Genomic DNA, 27,024 nt, shown 5'->3' with positions numbered 1-27,024 from the left:
GGAATGCAGGGCCACATGCTTGGCAGTGGGAGTAAAGGCAGACAAGATGCATAAAAAGAGGAGCCAGGGCTGGGCACAGTGGCTCATGCCTGTAATCCCAGCACTTTGGGAGGCCAAGGCAGGTGGATCACAAGGTCAGGAGTTCGAAAAAAACCTGAACAACATGGTGAAACCCCATCTCTAACAAAAATACAAAAATTAGCTGGGCGTGGCAGTGCGTACCTGTAATCCCAGCTACTCAGGAGGCTGAGACAGGAGAATCGCTTGAACTCGGGAGGCGGAGGTTGCAGCGAGCCAAGATCACGCCACTGCACTCCACCCTGGGCAACAGAGCAAGACTCCATCTCAAAAAATAATAATAATAAAAAAGAAGAAGAAGAGTCAGAATCTGAGATCGAGGCCTGAAGAGTCACAGCCAGCAACCTCATCCCTAATCTGCCCCTCACTCTCTTCCCGTGCTCACAGCCCCATTTTCTGGCTGCCCCTGTTTGCCCTCCCTGTATCAGAGCAGCATCAGGCCCTTGGATATTTCAAGCCAGTGGCCTCCACCAGGTGCTCATTGACTCTTACTGTGTGAGTGAGAAGCTCATGTCATGTCCTCATGACTACAGGGAACACCACTTCCCCTATCTTTTAGCCTCCCTTCTTCTCTTCTTACCCTTACTTCACACTCCCCTTTCCAGATGCTTCCCTTGAACCCAATAGCCTTCACACATTCCCAAGAGCAGCCTTTGGATCTGGAAGACAGAATGAATAAAGGAAATCATTCTTTCCATTAGTACGGCATTTTGCAAAGTGATTTTATATGACTTTGAGAACAACACTCTGAGGAAAGTATTATTATTTCCATTTTAGAGATGAATAACTAAAACTTACAGAACTTAGCAAAAACTCAAGACCACACAGCTACACAGGGTAGAATCAGGACCTGAACCCCACACTTTTCATCTCTAGGCCAGGGTTGTGTCCACTGTACCCTCCACCCTGGCCTCCCTGCCAACCCAGGACTCAGGGTCAGGCCACCATGGCTGCAAATCACAGCCTTTATCTAAGAACTTGTCTCTGGGCAAGTCATACACAGTTCTGTGTTTGCGGGTAGGCACCATCCCCAAGTAACTAGCTTTGCCTCTGGAAGTAACTTTTAAGAAGAGGTAAGCTAGTCAGGGTATTCAGGGATGCCAGGAGCAAAGTCTTGGATCAGAGCTGCTCTGCCTGCTCGTGTCACACTACTTTCCTCTGGGGAAATCCCCAGCAGCTGTGATATGGTTGGATTCAAGATTCTGCCCTAATGTGGTCTGACAGCAGCTAAAAGACTGGAGTGGGAAGATCTAGGACTGAAAATCTCTCAGTGGAAATCTGGTTTCTTGTTACTACCCTTTGTGTTCTCTGTGTTCGAGGGACTCAGGAAGACTCAGGCACCACAATCATCTGGTAGGTTTTCAGTCTCATTCATTAGCCATGGGAAGAGGCACCTCCTCCTTTTCTCCATCTGGAGAGGGCCTGAACCTAGGCATGTCAGGCAGCTGAGTCTGTCTGCTTCCCATGTTCCCCCTTTAGACCTGTCCCTCATCTCCTCCTGTAGTGGCCAGTATCTTGTCCCTCATGACCCCATGCTTCTGGATCCTGGCCCCACCTATTCCCTCCCTCCCCTCTCCTCATCTACCAGCATCATTCCAGAAGTGCTCTGAGGGCACCCCAGAATCCCTCATGTTTTTATCTTTTGAATTCCAGAGTTGACAATTTCTTTGTTACGAGGGGGAAAGGGCTGACTCCTATATCCCTGGGAGACCGAGGTGAGAGGACTGCTTGAGGCCAGGAACATAGGAAGATCCCGTCTCTACAAAAATTTAAAAAATTAACCACGTATGGTGGTGTGCGCCTGTGGTTCTAGCTGCTCAGGAGGCTGAGGTGGGAGAATCACTTGAGACCAGGAGTTTGATGCTGTAGTGAGCCTTGATTGTGCCACTGCACTTCACCCTGGCTGACAGAGACTCTGTCTCAAAAACAAACAAATAAACAAAGGGGAAAAGATATATGCCTTCTCATCTTCCCTAGCCTGTGGGGCTGAGAAAGCAGGTGGTCTGAGCCCCCTTTCTACCCTATCCAAATTGCTGTCCTTTGCAGCTCCACCTCAGTTGCCAAAGCCGGGTATGGTACACAGACAAAGGGAACCACAAAGCTTCCCCAGGAAACCAAAAATGCCAACACAACAGATTTATAACTGTGAATAGACTCCAAGAGATCATGAGGAAAGCCCCAAGCCTTTTTAGTTTCTACACACACACACACACACACACACACACACACACAGAGAGAGAGAGAGAGAGAGAGAGAGAGAGAGACACTCCTTCCTGCACCCCCAACAGCCCCCCCTTAAGGGAGATGTTAATGGAGTTGTCCATTAAATGCAGCAGCTGCCAGAGGATTCGGCTGACTGGGCAGAGGGCCTGAACCCGTTTATTCCAAACTGCAGCCCCCATCACATATCTCAGGTTTTTATCTTTTCATTTCTACATTGTGCTCTGGCCAGGTCGCTGAATGCCACCTCCTGGCCTGAGAACCCACATGCTTCCCTGGAATACACACTAATGCCTTCCTGTCTATCAGCTACAAAGGCTGTGCAAGGAGAGACGGGAGGGAGGACGGGGGAAGGGTAAATCAGCATTCATTTCCCAAAGCCTACTCATGCTCAAGAAAATGTTGCTTAAAGAGCCCCACTATGGAATCTTTCTTGACCAACCATGGTGGCTCACACCTGTAATCCCAGCACTTTGGGAGGCCGAGGCGGGTGGGTCACAAGGTCAAGAGATAGAGACCTTCCTGGCCAACATGGTGAAACCCCATCTCTACTAAAATTCAAACAATTAGCTGGGCGTGGTAGTGCATGCCTGTAATCCCAGCATTTTGGGCCGATAAGGCAGGAGGATTGCTTGAGCCCAGGAGTGAAAGACCAGCCTGGGAAACATGGCATGACCCCGTATCTGCAAAAAATACAAAAATTAGCCGGTCCTGATGGCATGCACCTGTAGTCCCAGCTACTTAGGAGACTGAAGTGGGAGGATTGCTGGAGCCTGGGAGTCAGAGGCTGCAGTGAGCCAAGATGGTGCCACTACACTCTCTTGGGTGACAGAGTGAAATTTTTTCTCAAAAAATAAAATAAAATTAACTCTCAAGAAGAAGACTGCCTGTTTCTGAAGACTATCCCCAAGACCAGCATCACCTGTCATTTCTACTGGGTCCCTGCCCTGTCCTCCATTGTGAACTATTAGAAAGCCAAATACTTTACCTGCTGTTTATAATGAAGGCAACAAAACAACTTTCATATAGTGTGGGAAAGTCCTAGAGTATCAGCCATGTACAATCCAGCAAATGGTGGGAACATGGCTTGGTGGAAGAGTGGGACTCTGGCTTAGCACAAGAGTCTGCCCTCCGTTTTTGGTTCTTCCTGCTTCTCTCAGCTTTCTTTTTGACCTTCTGACTCTTGGAGGAGCCATTCTACAAACATTAACTGAGTGCTGCTATGTGCAAGCTGCTGCTCCTAGCACAACCCTTGGGTTCATAGCAAGACTGCCTCTTCCTTGTGATTTTCCAACACCCCCAGCTGGCATTCTGGACACTATGACCAGAAGCTGGACTGATTTGATCCTCCCTTATACTGACCTAGCTTTTTCTCACAGCTGAATTGAGAAAATACCACTTATAATTGACTGCTGAACCCATCATTTGTGAGACAGCGTTTTGCTCTTGTCGCCCAGGTTGTCACAATGGCACAATCTCAGCTCACTGTAACCTCCGCCTCCTGGGTTAAAGCGATTCTCCTCCCTCAGCCTCTTGAGTAGCTGGGATTACAAGCACCTGCCACCACGCCTGGCTAATTTTTGTATTTTTAGTAGAGATGGGTTTCGCCATGTTGGCCAGGCCGGTCTTGAACTCCTGGCTGGTCTTGAACTCCTGAGCTCAAGTGATCCACCTGCCTCGGCTTCCCAAAGTGCTGGGATTACAGGCTTGAGCCACCACATCTGAGAGAAAAGTTATGGAAATGGGTAAGAGTTATCCAAAGTTTTCTTTTTCACCTCTAAATCAAAACACAAGATTCCAGATCTCTTGAGAATAATAATCAGGAGCCACTCTGATTCTAGAAATAGTGAGTCAACTAAGTGCTTGCTGAAGAGGTCAGAGATATTTGAGGTGTATCCCTAAATCTTTGGGAGTATCTTGAAAAACATTTACTGTGCTCTTTGTCTCATAGTTTCAAAATAGTTAGATCAAGGTATCCCCCAGTGGCCTTGCAGGAGAGGGTTCTTTGCCCCCTCACCAACTCCCTTACCATCCTCACCGCTAGTGGGAAGGAGGTCTTCAACATAACAGTGCATTTAAGTTAAACTCTAAGAGGTGACAGAAGCAATAAGGAATTATCTTGGAGATGCTTTATTGGAAGAAGGTAAGAATCCACCCTCATCCTTCCAAAATGGAGCCAGACCTTGGCCAGGCGTGGCAGTTCACGCTTGTAATCCCAGCACTTTGGGAGGCTGAGGCGGGCAGATCACCTTAGGTCAGTAGTTCAAGACCAGCCTCGCCAACATGGGGAAACCCCACGTCTATTTTAAATGCAAAAATTAGCCAAGTGTGATGGTGCACACCTGTAATCCCAGCTATTTGGGAGGCTAAGGCAGGAGAATTGCTTGAACCCGGGAGGTGGAGGTTGCAGTGGGCTGAGGTCGCGCCACTCCACTCTAGCCTGGGTGACAGAGAGAGACACTGTCTCAAAAAAAAAAAATTTTTTTTTTAAATGGAGCCAGACCCAATTTCACAGTCCCTAATGATGAAGACTGGGCCCAGAGAGGAAAGCAGGCGGTAGAAAAGAAGGAAGAGGGAAATGAAAGGGGAAAATTGCAAAAAGATTTAAAAAGAAAGCCCCAAGAACAAAATGACATCATGAAGAGGCCAGAGACTGAGCAAAACAAAGCTGCGAGTTCCTGCAGCCTTTCATCAGAGCAGACAGTTCCCTGGGCAGGTGCTGTGCTTCCTTCCAGAGAGCTCCAGACCCTGCCCAGGGGAGTGTGGCGCTTGGGACACAGCTGGCTCCCAGGCAGAGCACAGACCTACCCGGCGACTCTCTAGTCATGGCTCAGAGGTTCTTCCAGTCAATGTGCTTCCTTTACTGGTTAAACCCATGGAACCTCCGCCTGTGGCTCTCTGCTAACAAGGCTATTTATACCCTTGCTAGCACAGCTGTCTGCCAGATGCCTATTGAAGGAGCCATCTATTGTAGAAAAACACACTCCACTTCTTTCTCAGTGGGCCTTTACTCGTCTATGCTTTCTGAACGTAGGGAGAGGGGCTGTTGTTGCCATTGCTTGTTGTCATTGGGCATTAATCATCATCACTATACTCACAGGGTTCTCTACAGTCATTTGGGTTGGTCAATACTCTGCCACTTGGGAGAGCAGCTGTATTAGGTCAGGTTCCCTAGAAGCAGAGCCTGAGACAGGATTCAAGGCACATGATTTATTGAGATCTGGCTTCAGAAGAAAGGGAATGAAGGAAGCAGGGAAGGGTAGGAGAGAAGGATATGGCTGCAACTTTGTGTTTGGCCTCAACCTCACTCCATAAGGGGGACTCAAAAGCATAAATAGCACCAAGGAATTGATCCTTTCTTGCGATAAAGGGGCTGGCCTTTGTACCTTCTTGGCTGAAACTTGAAGGGGATGGGCACAGGAGGGGACAAAGGGTCTCCTATCCACTGGGAGCAATTTTCTGGAGGAAAAGGCATCTGTGAGCTATTGGAGCCCCACATGGCAGCTGGGGGATGGATACACTGACAAGGTAAAGGGGATCTGGGCAGGGTACCAACAGCATCCAACACAGCTACATGTTAGTTGGCCTGGGCTGATGTAACACAATACCATAGACTGGGTGACTTAAACAACAGACATGTATTTTCTTACAGTTCTAGAGGCTAGAAGTCCAAGATGGGGGGGTATGAGGGAGAGAGAGGGAGGCAGAGTAGCGAGACGAAGCCCTCTGGTGTCTCTTCCTCTAAGAGCACTAATCCCATCCTGAGGGCCCCATCTTCATGACCTCACTTTAATCTGATTGCCTCCATCTCCAAATATCATCTGGGCATTAGGGCTTCAACATATGAATTTTGGGGGCACACAATTCAGTCCATAGCAGCTACCATTTTGTAAACAGGAAAAACAGACAAGCATTAGCCAGCTTTGTTCCACGACAGCCATTTCCCCACCAGTCATTTCCCCAGCACCTAACTTCCTGAGAACCCCATTTGTTGTCCGATATGGAAGAGTTAAGTTTAAACCCCAGCTAGCTGAACCAGGCCTAGGATCTCCCAACGGTTTCTCTTTCTTCTGCCTTAGCAGCTGCTTGATCTGGGAAAATCGGGCTGTGAATGTTTGCAAGCCTCAGTCCTTGGTAAGTATTCTGGAGGTGACAGCTGAGGCATGTGCATGCACTCCTACCCAGCTCAGGCTTTGAAGCTCGGGAGCAGAGCCATTAACATTCTCTTCAGCCCACAGACAGTTCTCTTCAGCCCTTGTTAGTCTCATTTTCTTCCCTCCTGACTTTTTCATCAAGAGCAGCAGCTTTCTTGTTCCTAGAACCTTTTCTTTTCTTCAAAGAGCTCTGGTCCCCAGGGAAGCCTGTGGCCAAGAGACTTGCCAGACACCTCTGGATTACCAACGAAGAAGAGACCATGCTACCTGCTTTGCAGCTAAGAACCAAAGCATCCCCACTCCCTTCACAGAGGGCCTTCAGGATTGAGCAAAGGACCAGCTGGGGGGCCCACTTGCCCCCTGGTTTTTTGGGCTTCTGCAGTGGTTAGGCCATGGGCTAGAGAGACTATACTGCTGGGTCCTCAGGTCCACCCCTACTTCTAAATTTGGGCTATTTAGATAGAGAAGGTCAGAGAGGACAGTCACAGAGAGTAGGAATCCATCCACTACCCCATCTCTATTCTGAAGCTATTAGAGGAGGTGGGGAGGGCTCCTTTCACAGAAGGCATCTGTAGGCTGGAAAGGGGCAGAGAAGAGATCTCAGTGGGAACACGCTTAAGGCCTCTGTGATTTATTAAGAGCTACTATCTGTCAAGCTGTGTGGGGGGTGCTTCGAGAATAGGAAAAAGTAATCTTGAGGAAGCTTAAATTCTACTAGCCCCAAAGCAAATTTCCTAAGCAGTCTACAGATGTTAGTAAAAGGGACGCCAGTGCTTGCAATTCAGACAGAAGAGAGTGAGTCAAGCAGATAGTAATTCACTATCATTGTCTGAACTTTCCTCTTAGGGCTGTCCTCTCTCCAAGGGCCACTGGTTGTATCCCTGTTCCCCCAAGAGGCTTTGCAGGGGTGAGGGAATTGTGCCATGTTCCTCCACTGCCCAGGACTTGGTTCTGCCATCTCTGCATCTTCCCTGCCCCATGCCCTACAGTTATCTTAGGCATCCAAGCACTCACGCCTTACAGTTGCTTCTGCAGTGATTCCAGAGAGACACATGAAAGCAACCTTCCCAGGATCATATTTTACTGAACTCCTGTGCAGACAGGAAAACATTTATGGCAATGAGGCACCATCATTTGTATTCATTTCCCTGTCCCCTCTGGCCACAGACCTGGGCCCAGTATCACGCTGCACACCAGGCCAAGTGGGCCCAGCGGCACACAGAAAAGGACTGCGACTCCATCTGCTGGCTTGACAGCAGCTTCAGATCAGAGCCTTTGAATTCCTTGCAAAGCAAGCTCTGGCTCTGAACCAGAAGACCAAGAAGTCTTTTCATCATGATAAAGTAAAGATATTCAGCCATTTTGTCAAAGGCGATGACATCTACCCCTCCCACCTTAAACCCATAGGCAAAGATACAAATACACTGGGGAAACACTGAGCGAAGGATTATTGATCTCTCTTACAGAAGCTGGGGAAGGCAGCCCAGCAGCCGCTGGCTATGCTCTGCATAAGCGTTGCTTTAGGGACTATAATAGAGACCTGTGTATAACAAGAGGACAGCTCCAAACCAAGGTGGGGGTGGGATTAGAAAAACACTGATGAGGCTGGCCACAGTGACTTATACCTGTAATCTCAGCACTTTGGGAGGCCGAGGTGGGTGGATCATCTGAGGTCAGGAGTTTGAGACCAGCCTGACCAATGTGGAGAAACTCCGTCTCTACTAAAAATGCAAAATTAGCCAAGTGTGGTGGCACATGCCTGTAATCTCAGCTACTTGGGAGGCTGAGGCAGGAGAATCGCTTGAACCTGGGAGGTGGAGGTTGTGGTGAGCCATGATCTCACCATTGCACTCCAGCCTGGGCAACAAGAGCGAAACTCCATCTCAAAATAAAAATAGGAAACACTGATGAAATTAGAGTTTTCTTCTTTCCATCATGCCCTTCACCTCTACTTGCCTTCTTTATGAAAGAGGCTTCCTCTGTACATTACTTAACTATTCCTGAGGGCCTGTGGTCCATCCAGAGTCATCTTTACTCTCAAGATTTCTTACTGCTCTTACTGAGCAAGGAAAGGATGAAGGCCCACTTTAGAGATGAGAACAATTAAGCTTCCTTGATAGAAGACAGGAGAACAATGATATTACCTACTCAGACTCAGAAAATAATCACTTGGTTCCTGAAATCCCTTGTTTAACGACATCATGTTATTTGGAAATTTCAGTAAGGCTCCAATATGTAGTACGCATGTCAAACCAAAGTGAGGTGCCAGCAATGATGCAATTTTTCATAGGAAACAGTTGACAATCACTTATGGCACTCTCCAACTCTCACCCCCTATCAAGGGGAAAAAAGAAGTTGTTGGATATTAAGAGACTGTTTCTGAAATGGATTTATTTGGTGCAAAGTATTGGTGTGCTATGGGTACCCCCTCCAAAATAAAGAGGGTCCCTGTGTTTACAAGCCTAATGAGAAGGGCTTGAAAGGGACTCCTGGGAGAGTTTGATATGTGTCTTCTTCTGCAGTTAGGGGGGCAGAGTGGTCTAATTTCTGACTCCAGCCCAAAAAATGTAGAAGCAACCATACGTGCTAGCAGCTGCTTTGTGATGCTGGGATTTGTTCAGAGCTTGTGTGGGCAAAGAACCTGTTTCTCACAGACCTGAGATGGGCACATACGTAGGGGGATGGTTTGGAGAGCGTTTTAGATCCTGACCACAGGAATGTTAGAGGGTAAACAGGCCTGAGCAGAAGAGAAACTGGAAATGGACTGTTACATCATGAGGGGCCGGAGAGGGCGAAAGCAACTGACAGGGAGGGGTGCACTTGCCCAGGCCACTGGGAACTGCAGCAGCAGCAGCAGAGTGTGTACGTGTGTGTGTGCGTGCACATACACGCACACACAGATCTCTGAAGAACCCACGAAAGTGCTTTGGGAGAAAGCTAGATTTAAACACTGGCCACATGGAAGACGGGAGAGTGCAAAGCCAGCTTTGACATGAGACAAGTACCATATTTTCTGTCGCCTTTTACTTTGTTGTGCTTTAATTCTGGAAGGATCAGAAACTTCAGAAGAGAAAGATAACACCCTTTCTTTTCGCTTGCAGCAGACCCCAGATAGGAAGGATAAATAGCTTAAGCTTCAAAAAAAAAAAAAAAAAAGAAAAGAAAAGAAAAGAAAAGAAAAAGAAACAGAAACAAAAATTGATAATACCCAGCTGAACATTTTAAATGCCTAATTGAAATCATGTTTTACTATGTACAGTGGCTATAAGGCTTCCTAACACCTCCCAGGGATCCTGAAAAGTATTTGTCTGGGAGCAGATTTAGGACCATCACTACAAAGCAGGTTTAAAGAAACAGTGGGGCTGGGATCGGTGGTTTATTCCTGTAATACCAGCACTTTGGGAGGCTGAGGCGGGTGGATCATGAAGTCAAGAAATCAAGACCATCCTGGCCAACGTGGTGAAACTCCGTCTCTACTAAAAAATACAAACATTAGCTGGGTGTGGTGGTGTGTGCCTGTAGTCCCAGCTACTCAGGAAGCTGAGGCAGGAGAATTGCTTGAAATGAAAGGTGGTAGCTACAGCAAGCTGAGATTGCGCCACTGCACTCCAGCCTGGGTGACAAGAGCGAAACTCTGTCTCAAAAAAAAGAAAAAAGTGGGGCCAGGTGCAATGGCTCACATCTGTAATCCCAGCACTTTTGAAGTCCGAGGTGGGCGGATTGCTTGAGGTCAGGAGCTCAACCAGCCTGGCCAACACAGTGAAATTCCTTCTCTACTAAAAAAAAATAAACAAAAATTAGCCAGGCATGGTGGCAGGCACCTGCAATCCCAGATACTCAGGAGGATGAGGCAGGAGAATCGCTTGAACCCAGGAGGCAGAGGTTGCAGTGAGCCCCAAGATCACACCACTGCACTCCACCCTGGACGACACAGTGAGACTCTGTCTAAAAAAAAAAAAAAAAAGAGGCTGGGCACGGTGGCTCAAGCCTGTAATCCCAGAACTTTGGAAGCCGAGGTGGGCAAATCATGAGGTCAGGAGTTCGAGACCAGCCTGACCAACATGGTGAAACCGTGTCTCTACCAAAAACACAAAAATTAGCTGGGTGGAGAGCAAAAAAAAAAAAAGCAGGAGTTGCAATTCTCATCTCTGATAAAATAGACTTTAAAGCAACAAAGACCAAAAGAGACAAAGAAGGACATTACGTAATGGTAAAAGGATCAATGCAACAAGAAGAGCTAATGATCCTAACTATATACATACCCAATACAGGAGCACCCAGATACATAAGGCAAGTTCTTAATGACCTACAAAGAGACGTAGACTCCCACATAATAATAGTGGGAGACTTTAACACTACATTGTCAATATTAGATCAACGAGACAGAAAATTAACAAGGATATCCTGGACTTGAACTCAGACCTGAAGTAAGTAAACTTAATAAACATTTACAGAACTCTCCACCCCAAATCCACAAAACATACATTTTTCTCAGTATCACATCACACCTATTCTAAAAGTGACCGCAAAATTGGAAGTAAATCACTTCTCAGCAATTGCATAGCATTTCACAGGTTTCAATGGAAGATTGGTTGGCTGCTTGTTTGTTATTTTCCTTCCTTATTCCTTCCTGTCTCCATTGTTAAGCACATTTATTGGCAAAAAAGAGGTTTTTATTACCCATTTTTAGACTGCATTCTAGCCTGGGCTATAGAACAAGATTCCTGTTCTCTCTCCCTCTTTCTCTTCCTCTTTCTTTCTCTCTTTTATTCTTTTTTCTCTCTTTTTCTTTCTTCTTTTCTTTCTTTTTCTTCCTTCCTTTCTTTTTTCTCTTAAAAAAAATTAGCTGGGCATGGTGCCACGCACCTATAATCCCAGCTACTTGGGAGGCTGAGGCAGGAGAATCGCTTGAACCCAGGAGGCAGAGGTTGCAGTAAGCCAAGAGCACACCGTTGCACTTCAGCCTGGGCAACAGAGAAAGACTCCATCTCAAAAAAAAAAAAAAAATGAAAAAGAAAGAAAAGAAAGGAAGAAACAGTGGGAGCCTAAAACAAAGTTTTGTTATGATTATACCCCATCGGTCCTGTTCCAGTTGCAGTTATAAAAGTTGTTCTTCAACCTTTATTTTTTAAATAATTAAAACATCAAAGGACTCATAAAAAGAGGAGCTATTGTCAGAGCTAACGGTTCTCCTTGGCTTGACAATGCTTCAATGTCCTTGTGGAAAATGAAGCTCTGAGCTCTGCCGGCTTCTCTTTATTCTTCATTTTCTGAAGCCTCTCTCTTCCCTCCTCCTGTTACTCTGCAGTATATAGCACAGCTCTGAGCACAGCCACTTTTAACAACATCCCAAAACTTCCTCAGTCCTGACCCTGACCCTGGCCGTCTTCAGGAATACCATAAGGACTCGGAAGTCATCTCAGTTGAGTTTCATAGCCTCCTCCATGATAACACTTACTTCCATCTTCTCAATTTTACTTCCTCATTCTTTTTTTTTTTTTTTAGGCGGAGTCTCACTCTGTTGCCCAGGCTGGAGTGCAGTGGCATGATCTTGGCTCACTGCAACCTCTGCCTCCCAGGCTCAAGTGATTCTCCTGCCTCAGCTTTCTGAGTAGCTGGGATTACAGGTGTATGCCACCATGTCCGGCTAATTTTTTTTTTTTTTTTTTTGAGACGGAGTTTCGCTCTTGTTGCCCAGGCTGGAGTGCAATGGCACGATCTCGGCTCACCACAACCCCCACCTCCAAGGTTCAAGCAATCCTCCTGCCTCAGCCTCCCAAGCAGCTGGGACCACAGGCGCACGCCACCATGCCCAGCCAATACCATGCCACGTTGACCAGGATGGTATCGATCTCTTGACCTCGTGATCCACCCACCTCAGCCTCCCAAAGTGCTGCGATTATAGGCGTGAGCCACCGTGCCCAGCCTAATTTTTGTATTTTTAGTAGAGAAGAGTTTCATAATGTTGGCCAGGCTGGTCTCAAACTCCTGACCTCAGGTGATCTGCCCACCTTGGCCTCCCAATATCTCCTCATTCTTTCCCTACAGTTGGGGGATGAGATACATACACTCGCACCCACATACAAAACACCATACAAAGAAAATTCTATACATAGATTCTAGCCCCTTAGAAATGTTCAACTTAAGACAGTTAACATTAAACAGATAAGCATAAACATATAAACAACAGAAAAACAACATTAAACAAATACATGGTGCTTGCTTTGGCAACACATATACTGAAAAATTGGAACTATACAGAGAAGATAGCATGGCCCCTGAGCAAGGATGACATGCAAATTCGTAAAGTGTTCCATTAAAAAAAAAATACATGAATGAACAGCAGGTCAACTTCATAATTGAGATGGCAAGCAGGCGGCCAGTTGATGAATGTTTACTGAACAGCTCCTAGGTGTCAGGTGACTGGGCTAGGTTTTGGTAATAAAAATTTGAACAAAACAGACACAGTCACTGCACACATGGAGATTCAAAATACTAGAGAAGATAAATACTAAACAATTTTTTACTAAAATGTAGTTTATAGGCCAGGCTCACACCTGTAATCCCAGCACTTTGGGAGGCCAAGGTGGGTGGATCACCTGAGGTCAAGAGTTCAAGATCAGCCTGGCCAATGTGGCAAAACCCCATCTCTACTAAAAATACAATAATTAGCCAGGCATGGTGGCACATGCCTGTAATCCCAGCTACTCAGGAGGCTGAGGCAGGAAAATCACTTGAACCCAGAAGGCGGAGGTTGCAGTGAGCCAAGATTGTGCCACTGCACTCCAGCCTGGGCAACAGAGTGGGACTCCATCTCAAAAAAAAAAAAAGTATAGACAGTGCTGTGGAAGATCATATGCAGGACTGGTCTTGGCCTTAGGAGTCTAATCTATTCCGGGGAATAGAAGCTTGCCTAAAAAAATGACATTTATATTGGAATCTGAAGGCTAAATAGGATTAGACAAAGGGCTAGCAGAGAGAAATTGATCTAGGGAGAAGTGAGGGCCTATAGAAGTACAGAAGCAACACTTTCAAGGACCCAAAAGAAGGCCCGTGTTGCTGGAGTGAATCTATCAAGGAGGGGTTGCCGATAGAAGGAAGTTGAAGGGACCAGCAGGAAGCTGGGAGATTGTTTTCTTTTTTAAGAGAAGAGATCTCACTGTGTCACCCAGGTTGGAGTGCAGTGGGTATTCACTCCATCATCATGATGGCTAGGCACACCATCATCAAACACTACAGCCTTGAACTCAAGGGTTCTTCTCAGCACCCCAAGTGGCTTGAACTACAGATGTGCACCACCACACCCAACTCTGGGGGATTTTTTTTTTTTTTTTTTAGATGGAGTTTCACTCCTGTCACCCAGGCTGGAGTGCAATGGCACGATCTCAGCTCACTGCAATCTCCACCTCCCAGGTTCAAGTGATTCTCCTACCTAGCCCCCCAAGTAGCTGAAATTACAGGCGTGTGCCACCATGCCTGGCTAATTTTTGTATTTTTAGTAGAGACGGGGTTTTACCATGTTGGCCAGGCTTGAACTCCCAACCTCAGGTGATCCGCTCTCTTTGGCTGAGCCACCTCGCCCAGCCTCTGGGGGATTTTAAATGTTGATTAAGAACAAGCAAGTGGGCCAGGTGCAGCAGCTCATGCCTGTATTCCCAGCACTTTGGGAGACAGAGGCTGGCGGATCACGTGAGGTCAGGCATTCAAGATCAGCCTGGTCAACATAGCAAAATGCTGTCTCTACTAAAAATACAAACATTAGCTGGGCATGGTGGCCGGCTCCTATAGTCCCAGCTACTCTGGAGGCTGAGGCAGGAGAATCGTTTGAACTTGGGAAGCAGAGATTGCAGCGAGCCAAGATTGCACCCTGCACTCCAGCCTGGGCCACAGAGTGAGATTCTATCTCCAAAATAAAACAGAACAAAAAAACAAGCAAGTGAAAAGTATAGAATCAAAGACTCACAGGATTGGCAGTCACAGGATTTAAAGGTCATCTAGTCCCACCACCCAGATGATGCTGGTATCCCCTCTGCTCATTTTCTATCACCATATCAATACAAATGGAGGCCAGAGAGGTGCTGGCATGAGGTCACAGCAGGCTGAGGTAAGAGAGTACCCATAAAGCCCCAAAGGCTGAGGCAGGAGGATTTGGGGTTTCATTTCTCTGAGCTGAGTATGTGTTGGAGCTGGTCTCTGGTCAAACTGCCTATTTGTATGAGGACACTCTCACAGGATCAGCCAAGGAAAAGCAGATAACAGCCATTCCTGTTTATTAACCATAGCTCATTGGAAGGCTAATTGCTTTGAGCAGGTGTCAGGGAGGTTGATTTGTTCAAGAGAGCCTGGCTAGTTTGTATTCGTGACAGAGAAACCTATTGTTGAGGGCTGGGCAAGACAGCCTGTGAAGAAGTCAAAGGAGGGCACAGCCAGCCTGACCAGCACCCAGAGGAGCTCTGGCCCATGGACTCTGATCAGTGGAATTTGTTCATCATTATCAGAGCAAATGCTTCTTCCTGTGCTGGCAGCAGGACAAACAGGCTACTCCTTGGTGGTTCAAACCAGGGAAACACTCATGATTATATGGTAATAATGAACCTGGCCGCTTCCTCCCTTCATCTTCCTGATTCTCACTGTGTGGCAGGGCTGGGTATGCTCAGAAAGAGTCCTGTGTCCATGTCATTATTGAAACTAATCAACATTTAGTAAGTGTCTCCCACAGTAAAAAAAGCCCTGTGGTGGCTCAGGATACAAGAAAGTGTAGTCTCTGCACCTGAGAGGTTCACAAATCTAATTGAGGAAAGTAGAACCATGCACCAAAAGGTAAACCATAACCAATATATGGCTGCAGTGATAGGGGTTTGGGATTTAAAAGGCCATCAAAAGGCCAGGTGCAATGTCCCACACCTATAATCTCAGCACTTTGGGAGGCAGAGACAGGAGGATCCCTTGAGCCCAGGAGTTTGAGACCAGCCTGGGTGACAGAAACCCTGTTTCTACAAAAAAAAAAATTTTGGGGGGGGAACAGGGTCTCGCTCTGTCACCCAGGCTGGAGTGCAAGCGGCACAATCTCTGCTTACTACAGCCTCCACCTCCCAGGTTCAAGTGATTCCCCTGCATCAGCCTCCCAGGTAGCCTCCCGGCTACAGGCATGTGATACCATATCCAGCTTTTTATTATTTTATATATATATATATATATATATATATATATATATATATATATATTTATATTTATATATTTATTTATTTAGTAAAGACAGGGCTTTGCCATGTTGGCTAGGCTGGTCTCAAACTCTCAGCCTCAAGTAATCCACCTGCTTCAGCCTCCCAAAGTGCTGGGATTACAGGCGTGAGCCACCACATCCAGCCTACAAGAAGTTTTTAAAATGAGCAACCATGGTAGTACATGCCTGTAATCCCAACTACTTGGTAGGGAGGCTGAGACAGGGGGATTACCTGAGCCCAGGAGGTTGAGGCTGCAGTGAACTGTGATCATGCTACTGCATTCCAGCCTGGTTGACAGAGTGAGATGCTGTCTCTCTCTCTCTCTTTTTTTTTTTTTTGAGACAGAGTTTTGCTCTTGTTGCCCAGGCTGGAGTGCAATGACATGATCTTGGCTCACCGCCACCTCTGCTTCCCACCTCTCTAAGACCCTAGAGAAGCCTGGCCACATGGTCTATCTAGGAGCTAGGACCCCAGGCCATAGGATAAGGCAAGGATGAAGAGCAGTCTGTCAGTACCTGGGCGTGAAGGGACAGTGCAAATGATGGGAAAACTCAAAGCCCCCTCCGATCTTATCCAGAATATAAGATCTTGGAACCACAATGCAAGCTTGAAGATGAGAAATAAGCTAGGTTAACTTTCCCACCAGTCAGATGGGATCAGAGCATATAATTGGAGTTTACCTTTATTTAAGAATATAAATAAATGTGATACTTCCTACACACATGAATTTATAAACTGAGAGTCATACCTGCTGCAATTGCTACAGTTCATGTGTGAAAAGATGAGAACTAGATTAGAATGATTTCAACAAGAAGACAAAGACATAAAAGTCCTAGTGATATACAGGAATGAAGAACAGAACTCGATTTGCCCAGAATCTACAGCAAATCCCAGGACACATTGAGAATGCATGAAGTTTTTCCTTGTTTCTGTGGCTTTCTGCCCATAGGCATTCCTACAGGGGACTCAAGTAAATGCTTTATGAATTAGTCTTAGCATCCATAAGTTATGATGAATGCAACTTAAAAAAAAGCTTTGTTCTCTCCCAAGGCTGTATGTTACTGCTCAGGTGGACAGGGTAATAAAAAAATAAAAAAGGAGAAAACTTAGTCACTGAGTTTTTACTTTGTGTCAGATATGGTAAGAACTAGGAACATTAAGATTACTAAATCTCTGTTCCTGCCCTTAACATACACATTATCTATTCAGTGGAATGGCCATTTCAGCAAATAATTAAATCTCCTGTGATGCGTTGTGAGAACTGTGGATATGTTCTCTAGAAGCACAAAGGATCAAGTGACAAACTCAAGAAGCCAGAGAAGGCTTCACAGAGAAGGTGAGTTTAAGTGGTAGGCTTTACAAGATGAATAAGAGCTCACCATTTGTTTTGTTTTGTGACAGGGTCCGGCTCTGTCACCAAGGCTGCGGTGGCATGATCTCAGCTCACTGTAACCATTGCCTCCTGGGCTCAAGTGATCCTCCCGCCTCAGCCTCCTGAGTAGCTGGGACTGCAAGTGTGCATCACTACACCAGCTAATTTTTGTATATATTTTTTGTAGAGATGGGGTTTTACCATGTTGTCCAGGCTGGTCTCAAACTCCTGACTTCAAGTGATCTTCCTGCCTTGGCCTCCCAAAGTGCTGGGATTACAGGTGTGAGCCACTAAGCCTGGCCCAACATTTGGATAAGAAAGAGAAAAGCATTCCAGAGAGTGAGAACACTGCACAAAAAGCATGGAGGCACAAAGAAAGGGTGAGCTTGCAGTGTGGAGGAGAGAGAGGAGGGGTGAAAAAGAAGTTGGCAGGAAACGAGCCTTCCAATATTTTCACAAGATTAATTAAATTACAAAGATCATATAAGTAATTTTGCAAATTCACAAGTTGTTAAGGAGCTACATCCAAGCCTCAGAGCTGGGATTCCCAGGATAAGTGGGATTATCACAACAGAGGAAAACTCTATTTTTTCATGAAAAAAAGATATTCTGCCTGGAATTGGCCCCTACACTTTCTTTTCTTGAGATGAAATCTCCCTATGTTGCCCAGACTGGACTAAAATTCCTGGGCTCAATCAATTCTCCTGCCTCAGCCTCCTTAGTCATTGGAACTGTAGGCACACCACCACCACGAAGGGCTGGTTCCTGCCATTTTTGACCAAGGACAGCTAACCCAGCTAGGAGGGGTAATGTTCACATATTGACCACCAATGGACTTCTGAGGTGCACCAAAAGGAAGAAATCACACGTTATCTGCCATATGGCCCTGTGCTGGAGTCCACACAAAGAGATGGTCTACACAGACATTTATCTCCACTTAGAAAACTACTAGCCTCCAGCAAAATCATTTTCTTGTCTGTTTTTCTCTTTCAGGGCTTCTCACCAAAAGCACTGGCAGGTTTTCCTTCCTCAATAATAGCCAGCCTCATAGATTTCTTCATCTACCAAGTGAGCATCTTTCAGAGAAAACACTTTGGTTTAATATCCACATCACAGGAGTCTGGATAAAGCCTGAGACCTGCCAGCCATGGTGGCTTACACCTGTAATCCCAACACTTTGGGAGGCTGAGGTGGGGAGATCACCTGAAGTCAGGAGTTTGAGACCAGCCTGGCCAACATGGCGAAACCCCATCTCTACTAAAAATACAAAAATTAGCTGGGTATGATGGTATGCACCTGTAATCCCACCTACTTGGGAGGCTGGGGCAGGAGAATCACTTGAACCCAGAGGCAGAGGTCGTGGTGAGCTGAGATAGTGCCATTGCACCCCAGCCTGGGCAACAAGAGCGAAACTCCATCTCAGGAAAAAAAAAAAGAAAGAAAGAAAGAAAAGCCTGAGACCTTACAGGAGCACATCCATACTGCACAGCTTCCGGCACTCTGTCCCGGGAATCCTGTCTTTTTTTTTTTTTTGAAACAGGGTCTCACTCTCACCCAGGTGGAAGTCCAGTGGTGAGATCACAGCTCACTGTAGCCTCGATCTCCTGGGCTCAAGCAATCCTCCCACCCCAGACCCCTAAGTAGCTGGGACCACAGGTGTGCACATCACACCCAGCAAATTTTTGCATTTTTTGTAGAGACAGGGTTTCGACTCCAGCTCCTGAGCTCAAGCCATCTTCTGGCCTCAGCTTCCCAAAGCGCTGGGATTACAAGTGTGAGTCACCGCACTCAAGCCTAGAATCATGTCTCTTTAGGCCCTACTCTTTCCCTGCCTTCGCCCCAAAGAGGCAGTGTGGAAGAGGACTATCCCTGCCTACTAATATCAGTGTATCTTTAATCCATGGCAACTTCATGTAAAATATAGAACAAAAAAATAATAATCCCCAGCTGGGCAAGGTGGCTCACACTTGTAATCCCAACACTTTGGGAGGCCAAGGCGGATGGACCACCTGAGGTCAGGAGTTCAATACTAGCCTGGCCCACATGGCGAAACCCTGTCTCTACTAAAAATACAAAAATTAGCCAGGCATGGTGGTGTACACCTGTAATCCAAGCTACTCGGGAGGCTGAGGCAGGAGAATTGCTTGAAACCAGGAGGCAGAGGTTGCAGTGAGCCAAGATCGTGCAATTGCACTCCAGCCTGGGCAACAGAGCAAAACACCATCTCAAAAAAAAAAGAAAAAAAAAAAAAACAAAGAAAAGTAAAGAACCGCCAGAACTCCAGAGAGTTTTTTTCCTAATAATGTGCCTTGAGATTTATTGAAACATCTGAATCTGATTTTCAGCACATTAAAGATCTGGATTGCAAATGTACAGGTTATGTATTTTGTGATGTGTTTCTGATAGAATTCAGAGATCAGGGAAGAAAAGATATTATTACTGATAGATTCTTTGAAGGGAGGTCTTAGAAAACTGACTTCACCTTAAAAAGAAAGGTAATTTGGTTTTAATCTTTAAATAAAAAGTGCATTTGATTTTGAAAAACAAGCACTGAGACTCACGTTTTTGTGTTTAACAACCACCTTGAAATTGGTCTGCCTCAGAGGACAGCATGATTCTGGGCTACCTTAGCATGAATGATTTATGACATTCATGAACTTGGCAACTCCATCAGTTTTTCTAAACCTGGCACCCAACACCACCTGCATGTTAACTGAAGATTTATGATTTATAAAACTCACCTCATTATGCAGAGGTACATGAATTGTCTTATATTTGTAATCTATAACTCCCAAGACAGATAAGAAGACAGCTATGTCACAGAATTTATAGCTCCTACCCACTAAAGCTGAAGTTTTAGAGAAAAATTAAAGAAATAACTGGTCCTTTGGAGAAAAATAGCTTTAGCTAACCATTATACCCCCAAATGATGAAATGGCTATAATCCACCATTATATCTTACATGAACAAAGAGGCTAGAGGTGAAAGTCACTTTAATCACAGCACTGAACTATGTCTCCCTTTTGAACGCTGCAGTAATACACAGAACGTAAGTGACTTCTTGGAAATATCAAGCACTCTGTCAGTTTAATTTTTTCCCCAGTTTGGTGTCTGAGACCTCTTGCTGAGACTTCTCATCAAGTGGCCCAGCCAGACCCACGGACGGGGACTTCAGGGAAGACAATTCAATACCTCGTTGTGTCTAATGGCTTCCTGCATATACCCCCAAAATGAAGATCACATGCTGATTTGAGTTCTGAAATGCAGCTTGTTTTCAGAGATATTTTAGAAATGCAGCATCTCTCTCCCTATACCCTGAAAAATAATAATTAAAAAAAACTTGGAAGCACAGAGCTTTCAGTGGAATAAACTTATGTATCTATGGAATAGGATTATATAGCTAGCCATTAAAAATGGCAAGTATATGGGTCCAGGTTGACAAGCAGAAATCTTTAGACAATAGTAAACAAAGTAAGCAGAACACAAAATGACAGAAAAAAACGATGTTTCGATTCTAGAGATTTGCAATGGTATAAAGCTAAATGAAAAACAATAACGCCCTAAATAATTTATTTCCAAATTTCCCTACCAGTAAGGAAATAGATAGACATGGTCCTGAATCTGAGAAGCACCCCATGCCTTCCTCCTCTGGAGAGCTCTTCAAAAAACATTCTACTCTCTCTGGCCTCCTCTCTCTCAGCAGCACTCAGCTACCTAGGTCCACAGAAGAAAGCTGAAAATGTAAATGTCTTTACATAGAGAGGGAAAATTACTTGAAAAAAAAGAAAGTAGGAAACCCACTTCCATATTTGATAACTAAATAAACCTTGGAGGGAGATTGTTCTTTGCTATTTACTTAGTAACTTGATTTCTGAAATGTGTCTGGAATTCTTACAGTTCTGACTTTGGGCTCTAGTCCCAGTGTGGTCACTCTAACTCATGAAAATGATATTCCACTCACAAAATGGTGTCCTAGAACAAAAGGATAATATCAGTGAACCACAGATTACACACCAGGAAAAGTGAAACCTCTTTGGCAACTGGGACTACATTCAAGAATAGATAGATGCACAGGTAGACCCCAGGGAAGAATTGCATTTGGGTTCAGGGACTCAGTTGCCACTCCTCCTTAAGCAACCTGTTGACACTTTACCACTCAAACACAAACGCTGTTCTCCAGGGCTCTGGGTGCTGGTGTTCTGTTGGCTGCCTTTAATTCTGAGAGTGAATCCCCCAGTTCAGGCCAGAGATACATGCTGAAATGGAATAAGAGAGAAGTGGGCCAGTGCTATACACACATACACCAATGCACACACCCAATATAACCTAGGGCAGAACAGACTTCCTTTGGGAAGCCATGCAAAGTCACAGAGCACAGGCAGGATGGCCTCATTCACAGCTTCTGCCCCTTGGCACACTTAGAAATAGTTCATTCTGGTGGGGTGCAGTGGCTCATGCCTGTAATAACAGTACTTTGGGAGGCCAAGGTGGGTGGATCACCTGAGGTCAGGAGTTCAAGATCAGCCTGGCCAACATGGTGAAACCTCATCTCTACTAAAAACATAAACATTAGCTGGGCATGGTGGCACATGCCTGTAGTCCCAGGTACTTGGGAGGTTGAGGTGGCAGAATCGCTTGAGTCCAGAAGGCAGAAATTGCACTGAGCCTGGTCATGCCACTGTACTCCAGCCTGGGTAACAGAGCAAGACTCTGTTTCAAAAAAAAAAGAAAGAAAGAAAGAAAAAGAAACAGTTCATTCTTTTACGGAGGAGATGTGTTCATGAGACCCTTATACACACAGATCCTCTTTTCCCTTGAAGAAATGGTCAGAAGGATCTTTCCAGGTATACTGGCTTGCTTTAGGTCATGGCACATACACACACAAGCCCCCCTCACCCACCCCGTCAACTATCAGTTGAATAAAACAAGCAATTGGCACTTAAACCAAAGGCTGGGCCTGTAAGCTGAACCAGTGACCCTTGTGACACCTTGGCACTTTTCTGGGCCTTTACTCTGCCCAATAAGGCTTTCCATACAGAATGGTATAATTCAAGCCATACAGAGGAAGGCAGCAAGGCTGATAAGAGCAGTTCCAGGGATATTTTGGGGTACAGGAAAGAAATATTTAAATCTTTTTCTATTTTATCTCTTTGTTTTCTATTTTTATGCATTTGTAATAATAGTACTGTATACACATATGTAGTTTATAAATACATGACTACACATATAATGGGAGTATGTGAGCCAGTATTTTTCTAATAGGGACATGTAATGAAAAAAGTTGGAGACAAGAAGACACCACGGAGCTTGGGCTATTTCTGAAAAGGTGAGGTTCTTATTCTCCACCCCACTGTCAGAATCCTCCTTTATTAAACATGCAGATTCCACAACCCATCTCAGAACTGAATGTCCAGAGGTAGGATACCAGTGCTCTGCATGCTTAAAGAACTGCCCAGTAATTCTGACTGCTACTGAAGTTTGGGTACCACCGCAGTAGAAGAATTAGTGAAGCTAACATGAAAAGGGTGAGCTAGGAAAAGGGCAGAGTCAGTGCAAATGGGAACACCAGAAGTCCATTTCTAAGAAGAAAACAGGTAACTGGCCGCTACAGCTCCTGATGGAGCCTGACTAAGAAGTCCCTGTTCTAGCATTCTGGCTGTGTGGGTATTGAGACAATATCTGTACTTTCCCAACTAGTCTTCCATTAAACTCTCATCTCCTAAGGAAACCTGGACATTTCCTCCCTTGACAGTTGAGGAACAGGGGTGGGTAAACTAAGAAACCGTCTTGGTCGGCTCAGGCTGCTACAACAAAATATCGTGGACTGGATGGCTTAAACAACAGACAGTTCTTCCTTACACTTCCAGAGGCTGAAAGTCTGAGATCAGGGTGCCAGCATGGTTAGGTTCTGGTGAGGGATCTCTCCATGGAGAAGGAGAGATCATCTCTCATGTTTTCTCTTGTAAGGGCACTAATTCCATCATGAGGGCCCATCCTTATGATTTAATCACTTCCCAAAGGCCCAATCTCCAAATACAAATCATATTGGGAATTAGCGATTCAACATATAAATTTTGGGGGACACTTACATTCAGTCTATAGCAGAAACCAACAGCTCCTCGAAGAGAGAGAACATATAATTTAAGAGAACTGAAAAGGCAACTGACGTAATTTCACTAATCATGTGCCTAAAAGGGTGAGGACAAGATAGGAGGAAGAGGATGTATGAGCCAGAATTGTCTGTAAGCATTTGAACAAGGTCCTGCACTGACTAAACACTTAACCTGAAATCATGTGGGTGATTTCTAAAAAACACAGCAAGTTAAAAAAGGAGGCTGTAAAGCAGAAGCTAGAACAGTCTGTGTGACCTTGGGCAATTCACTGATTCTTTCTGTTTTTTATCTAAGCTTCTTTCCAGGTTTCTAGAACCCAATTTCAGATTCAATTGCTAGTTCAGGGTTCCTTTCACACTATATCATCCTGGTCAAAAATAAATTACATGCTTCAGTTGACTGAAAAAGAAAAGAAAAAAAAAAGAATAAATTACAAATTTGGCCCTTTAAAAAATCCAGAAAAGGCTCCTACATCTTTAAAAATTAATTATTAAATAGATCTTCATGAGGCGAAAATCTCTTTTGTCAGTCCTCCCCTCCCCGCAATAGGGGCTTCATGCACAGGGCCTTGACCTATCCAATACCCAACTATTTCCCAATGAAAATCCAGAGTGAGTATAACTGATGCTTTCCACCTTGAGCAATGAGGCTACATTGTCACTGGAATGTAAATATCCTATCTAATCAAAGTGACATCTTATTTTGATTTATTGCTTCCTTACTTTCCTTTTAAGGTCATCCTCTATTTCTCTTTTCTCCTATCAGAAGGAAGGCAAGTTGATAGGTTACTAGCGATTCAGCATAGAATGAAACCTGCTAACTGTCACCACCTCTGGGGCCAGGTACATCACTTGCCATAACACTTCCTAGGCTTCACTGGGGCAAACTCTGTTGAACCAGACTTGAGTGGAGTGACATTGTGTAATGTACTCCAATATAGTGTAGCTGATGCCAAAAGAGAAAAGTGGGAACTGTCTCCTGAAATCTGCCACAGATACACGAAAAATTCCAAGGAGAACAAAGGTGACAAATCCCTGCAGTATGCCACATTTTTATTTCCTGACGATGGAAGGTGCCACAGCATGCTATTCATCTTCGGGGAAACTGAATAAAATGTCTTCTGAGTCACCAGTTTAAAGAGACTTTGTTTTAAAAATATAAACTTGATTCTATGAGTTACAATAGAGATGGAACTTTATCGTTGTCCTGGAACTTAAATAATTCTAAAAAAGGTTAAAATATTTCAAACTTTCTAATTCTGTTGCCTAAAATAACTGCTGTTAATAATGTATTAGGCCGGTATTATAAAATGCACTTTCTGAATATGTGAAAGTAGAGGTTAAAGATAAGACCCAGCTTGGTTATGAGGCAGCAGAATCTGGTAGTTAGTAGTGCAGGTTCTGGAGTAAGAGAGTTTAGCTTCAAATTCTAGCTTCACCATTCAATTGCTATGTGACCCCATGTAACATATTTAACCACTCTAGGCCTCAGTTTCCAGATCTGCAAAATGGGAATACCAATAATATTTACTTGAGACCATTGCTGTGAACATAACAGTAACTAATGTATATAAAGCATTTGTATGGCACTTCAAACGAACACTCAGCCAGGCACCATGGCTCACACCTGTAATCCCCGCACTTTGGGAGGCCAAGGCAGGGGGGCCGCCTGAGGTCAGAAGTTCAAGACCAGTCTGGCCAACATGGAGAAACCCCATCTCTACTAAAAATACAAAAATTAGCCAGGCGTGGTGTTGGGTGCCTGTAATCCCAGCCACTCGGGAGGCTGAGGCAGGAGAATCGCTTGAACCCAGGAGGCAGAGGTTGCAGTGAGCTGAGATTGTACCACTGCACTCTAGCCTGGGCAACAGAGCAAGACTCTATGTCAAAAAAAAAAAAAAAAAAAGAACACTCAACAACTATTAGTGGTTGCTATTCTAATGGACAATTCCTATTAATATATAGGAGTTGTTTAAATACTTAAAAGTTGAAGCTAGTTACCTGTCTTCAGATACGATAAAGTAACAATTATGTCAGTTAGAATATTATTAAAAATATAGGCCTGGCGTTGTAGCTCATGCCTGTCATCTCAGCACTCTAGGAGGCTAAGCCAGGAGGATTGCTTGAGGCTAAGAGTTTGAGATCAGCTTAGGCAACACAGCAAGACCCATCTCTGTAAAAGAAAAAATAAATATACATATGTAATTATTTCCTGGATAATATATATGGTATACACAGGTATTGGCCAGCCACCTGCTCTGTTTGGTAAACATTGATCCGCATCAGATTATGCATTAGCTCTTTCCATTTCCCAATTTTGCACTGAGATGACAACAGAGAAATGAAATACAGCCCTGTGCTGTATGGTGAAGAATTATACCATTTAGCTATGAATCTGTCCATTCTTGCTTCTCTGAACCTTTACATGTTTTTACATTCAGGTTCATTTCCTTGAGCCTTCAGGCTGTAGGCCATGTTAATTTTCGAAGCAGTCCAGAAGCCAGTCCTTCACACTGAAGATATTATAAAGCTCGTGCTTTGAATATCTAGCGCTACCACGTCCCCCTTGTGGTCGTGAAGAGTATTTGCAAGGCGCCTGGGAAACCACCGGAAACAGCAAACACATACTGGATGTACCCCCGTAGGATCTTGGTTTCTGACAACCTAGATAACAACATTTGATTCCAGGATTCTTTTGATTAACACTTTGTGGCTTTTTAACATATGGAGCAAGAAGAAGAAAAGCAAACCCTTGACCAGGCACGGTGGCTTACACCTGTAATCTCAGCATTTTGGGAGGCCAAAGCAGACAGATGACTTGTCGTCACGAGTTCGAGACCAGCCTGGCCAACATGGTGAAACCACGTCTCTACTAAAAATACAAAAAAATTAGGCAGGTGTGGTGGTGGGCCCCTGTAATCCCAGCTACTCGGGAGGCTGAGGTGCGAGAATCACTTGAACCTGGGAGGCAGAGGTTGCAGTGAGCTGAGATGGCTCCATCCATCTGAGAAGGGGAGGGGAGGGGAGGGGAGGGGAGAAGACGGGGAGGGGAGGAGGGGAGGGGAGGGGAGGGGAGGGGAAGGAAAGGGAGGGAGGGAGAAAGAAAACAGAAAAGCAAACTCTTAAGAGAACCTGTTAAGAGAAGAGAGAAGTAACAAGTATGCAGTTACTGCAATGATTTCCACCTGCCCTTCTCCCTCCGACATGTATGACGTAAGAACATGTTTTCTATTGAGTTTCAATGTTAAATATTACTTGTCACTCCTATTTTCTTTGCTCTCTTGTTTTAGAATCTAAATCTCTACAAATAGGAATCATGAGCCTTTAGCTTGGATAGCCTTTAAGAAAGCCTGCCTTCTCATTTCTTTTCTTTCCTTACTTTCTTCTTTCTCTTTTTCTTTCTTTCCTTCTTTCTCCTCTTTGTTTTTTTCCCTCTCTTTTTTTATAATGTCTCGCTGTGTCACTCAGGCTGGAGTGCAATGGCACAATCACAATTACGACTCACTGCAGCCTTGACCTCCCTTGGCTCAGGTAATTCTTCCACCTCAGCCTCCTGAACGCAGTAAGCTGAGACTGCACCACTGCACTCCAGCCTGGGCGACAGAGTCTAAAGATATCTCAACGTGTCCCCCGGGCTGGTCTCGAACTCCTGGGTTCAAGTGATCCTCCCACCTCGGCCTCCCAAAGTGCTGGGATTACAGGTAACTAGGACTACAGGCGCACCATCATGCCCAGCTAAATTTTTATAGAAATGGGGTTTTGCCATGTTGCCCAGGCTGTTCTCAAACTCCAGAACTCAAGCGATCCTACCACTTCAGCTTCCCAAGTAGGCGGGACTACAGGTGCTTGCTACCATGCTCAGCT

The 27,024-nt window shown here is 45.0% G+C and overlaps 1 protein-coding gene and 1 non-coding gene across 2 annotated transcripts in view; one reads left to right on the top strand and one right to left on the bottom strand.

Annotated features, from left to right (window-relative positions):
• The window catches only part of LOC100389376 (uncharacterized), an 86,831-nt gene that overhangs the window by 25,783 nt on the left and 34,024 nt on the right, over positions 1-27,024 (bottom strand). The window contains exon 2 of the mRNA XM_035285897.3: positions 659-737. Coding sequence (XP_035141788.1) covers positions 659-737 — 79 coding nt within the window. The remainder of the gene's footprint in view (positions 1-658; positions 738-27,024) is intronic.
• On the top strand, positions 12,668-12,775 carry LOC118151862 (U6 spliceosomal RNA). The gene has a single exon (XR_004740267.1). It is a non-coding gene; the product is annotated as a U6 spliceosomal RNA (small nuclear RNA).

The sequence above is a fragment of the Callithrix jacchus genome, chromosome 2 (assembly GCF_049354715.1).
Source record: "Callithrix jacchus isolate 240 chromosome 2, calJac240_pri, whole genome shotgun sequence".
Taxonomy (NCBI): Eukaryota; Metazoa; Chordata; class Mammalia; order Primates; family Cebidae; genus Callithrix; species Callithrix jacchus.
This window is presented reverse-complemented; position numbering and strand designations above follow the sequence as displayed.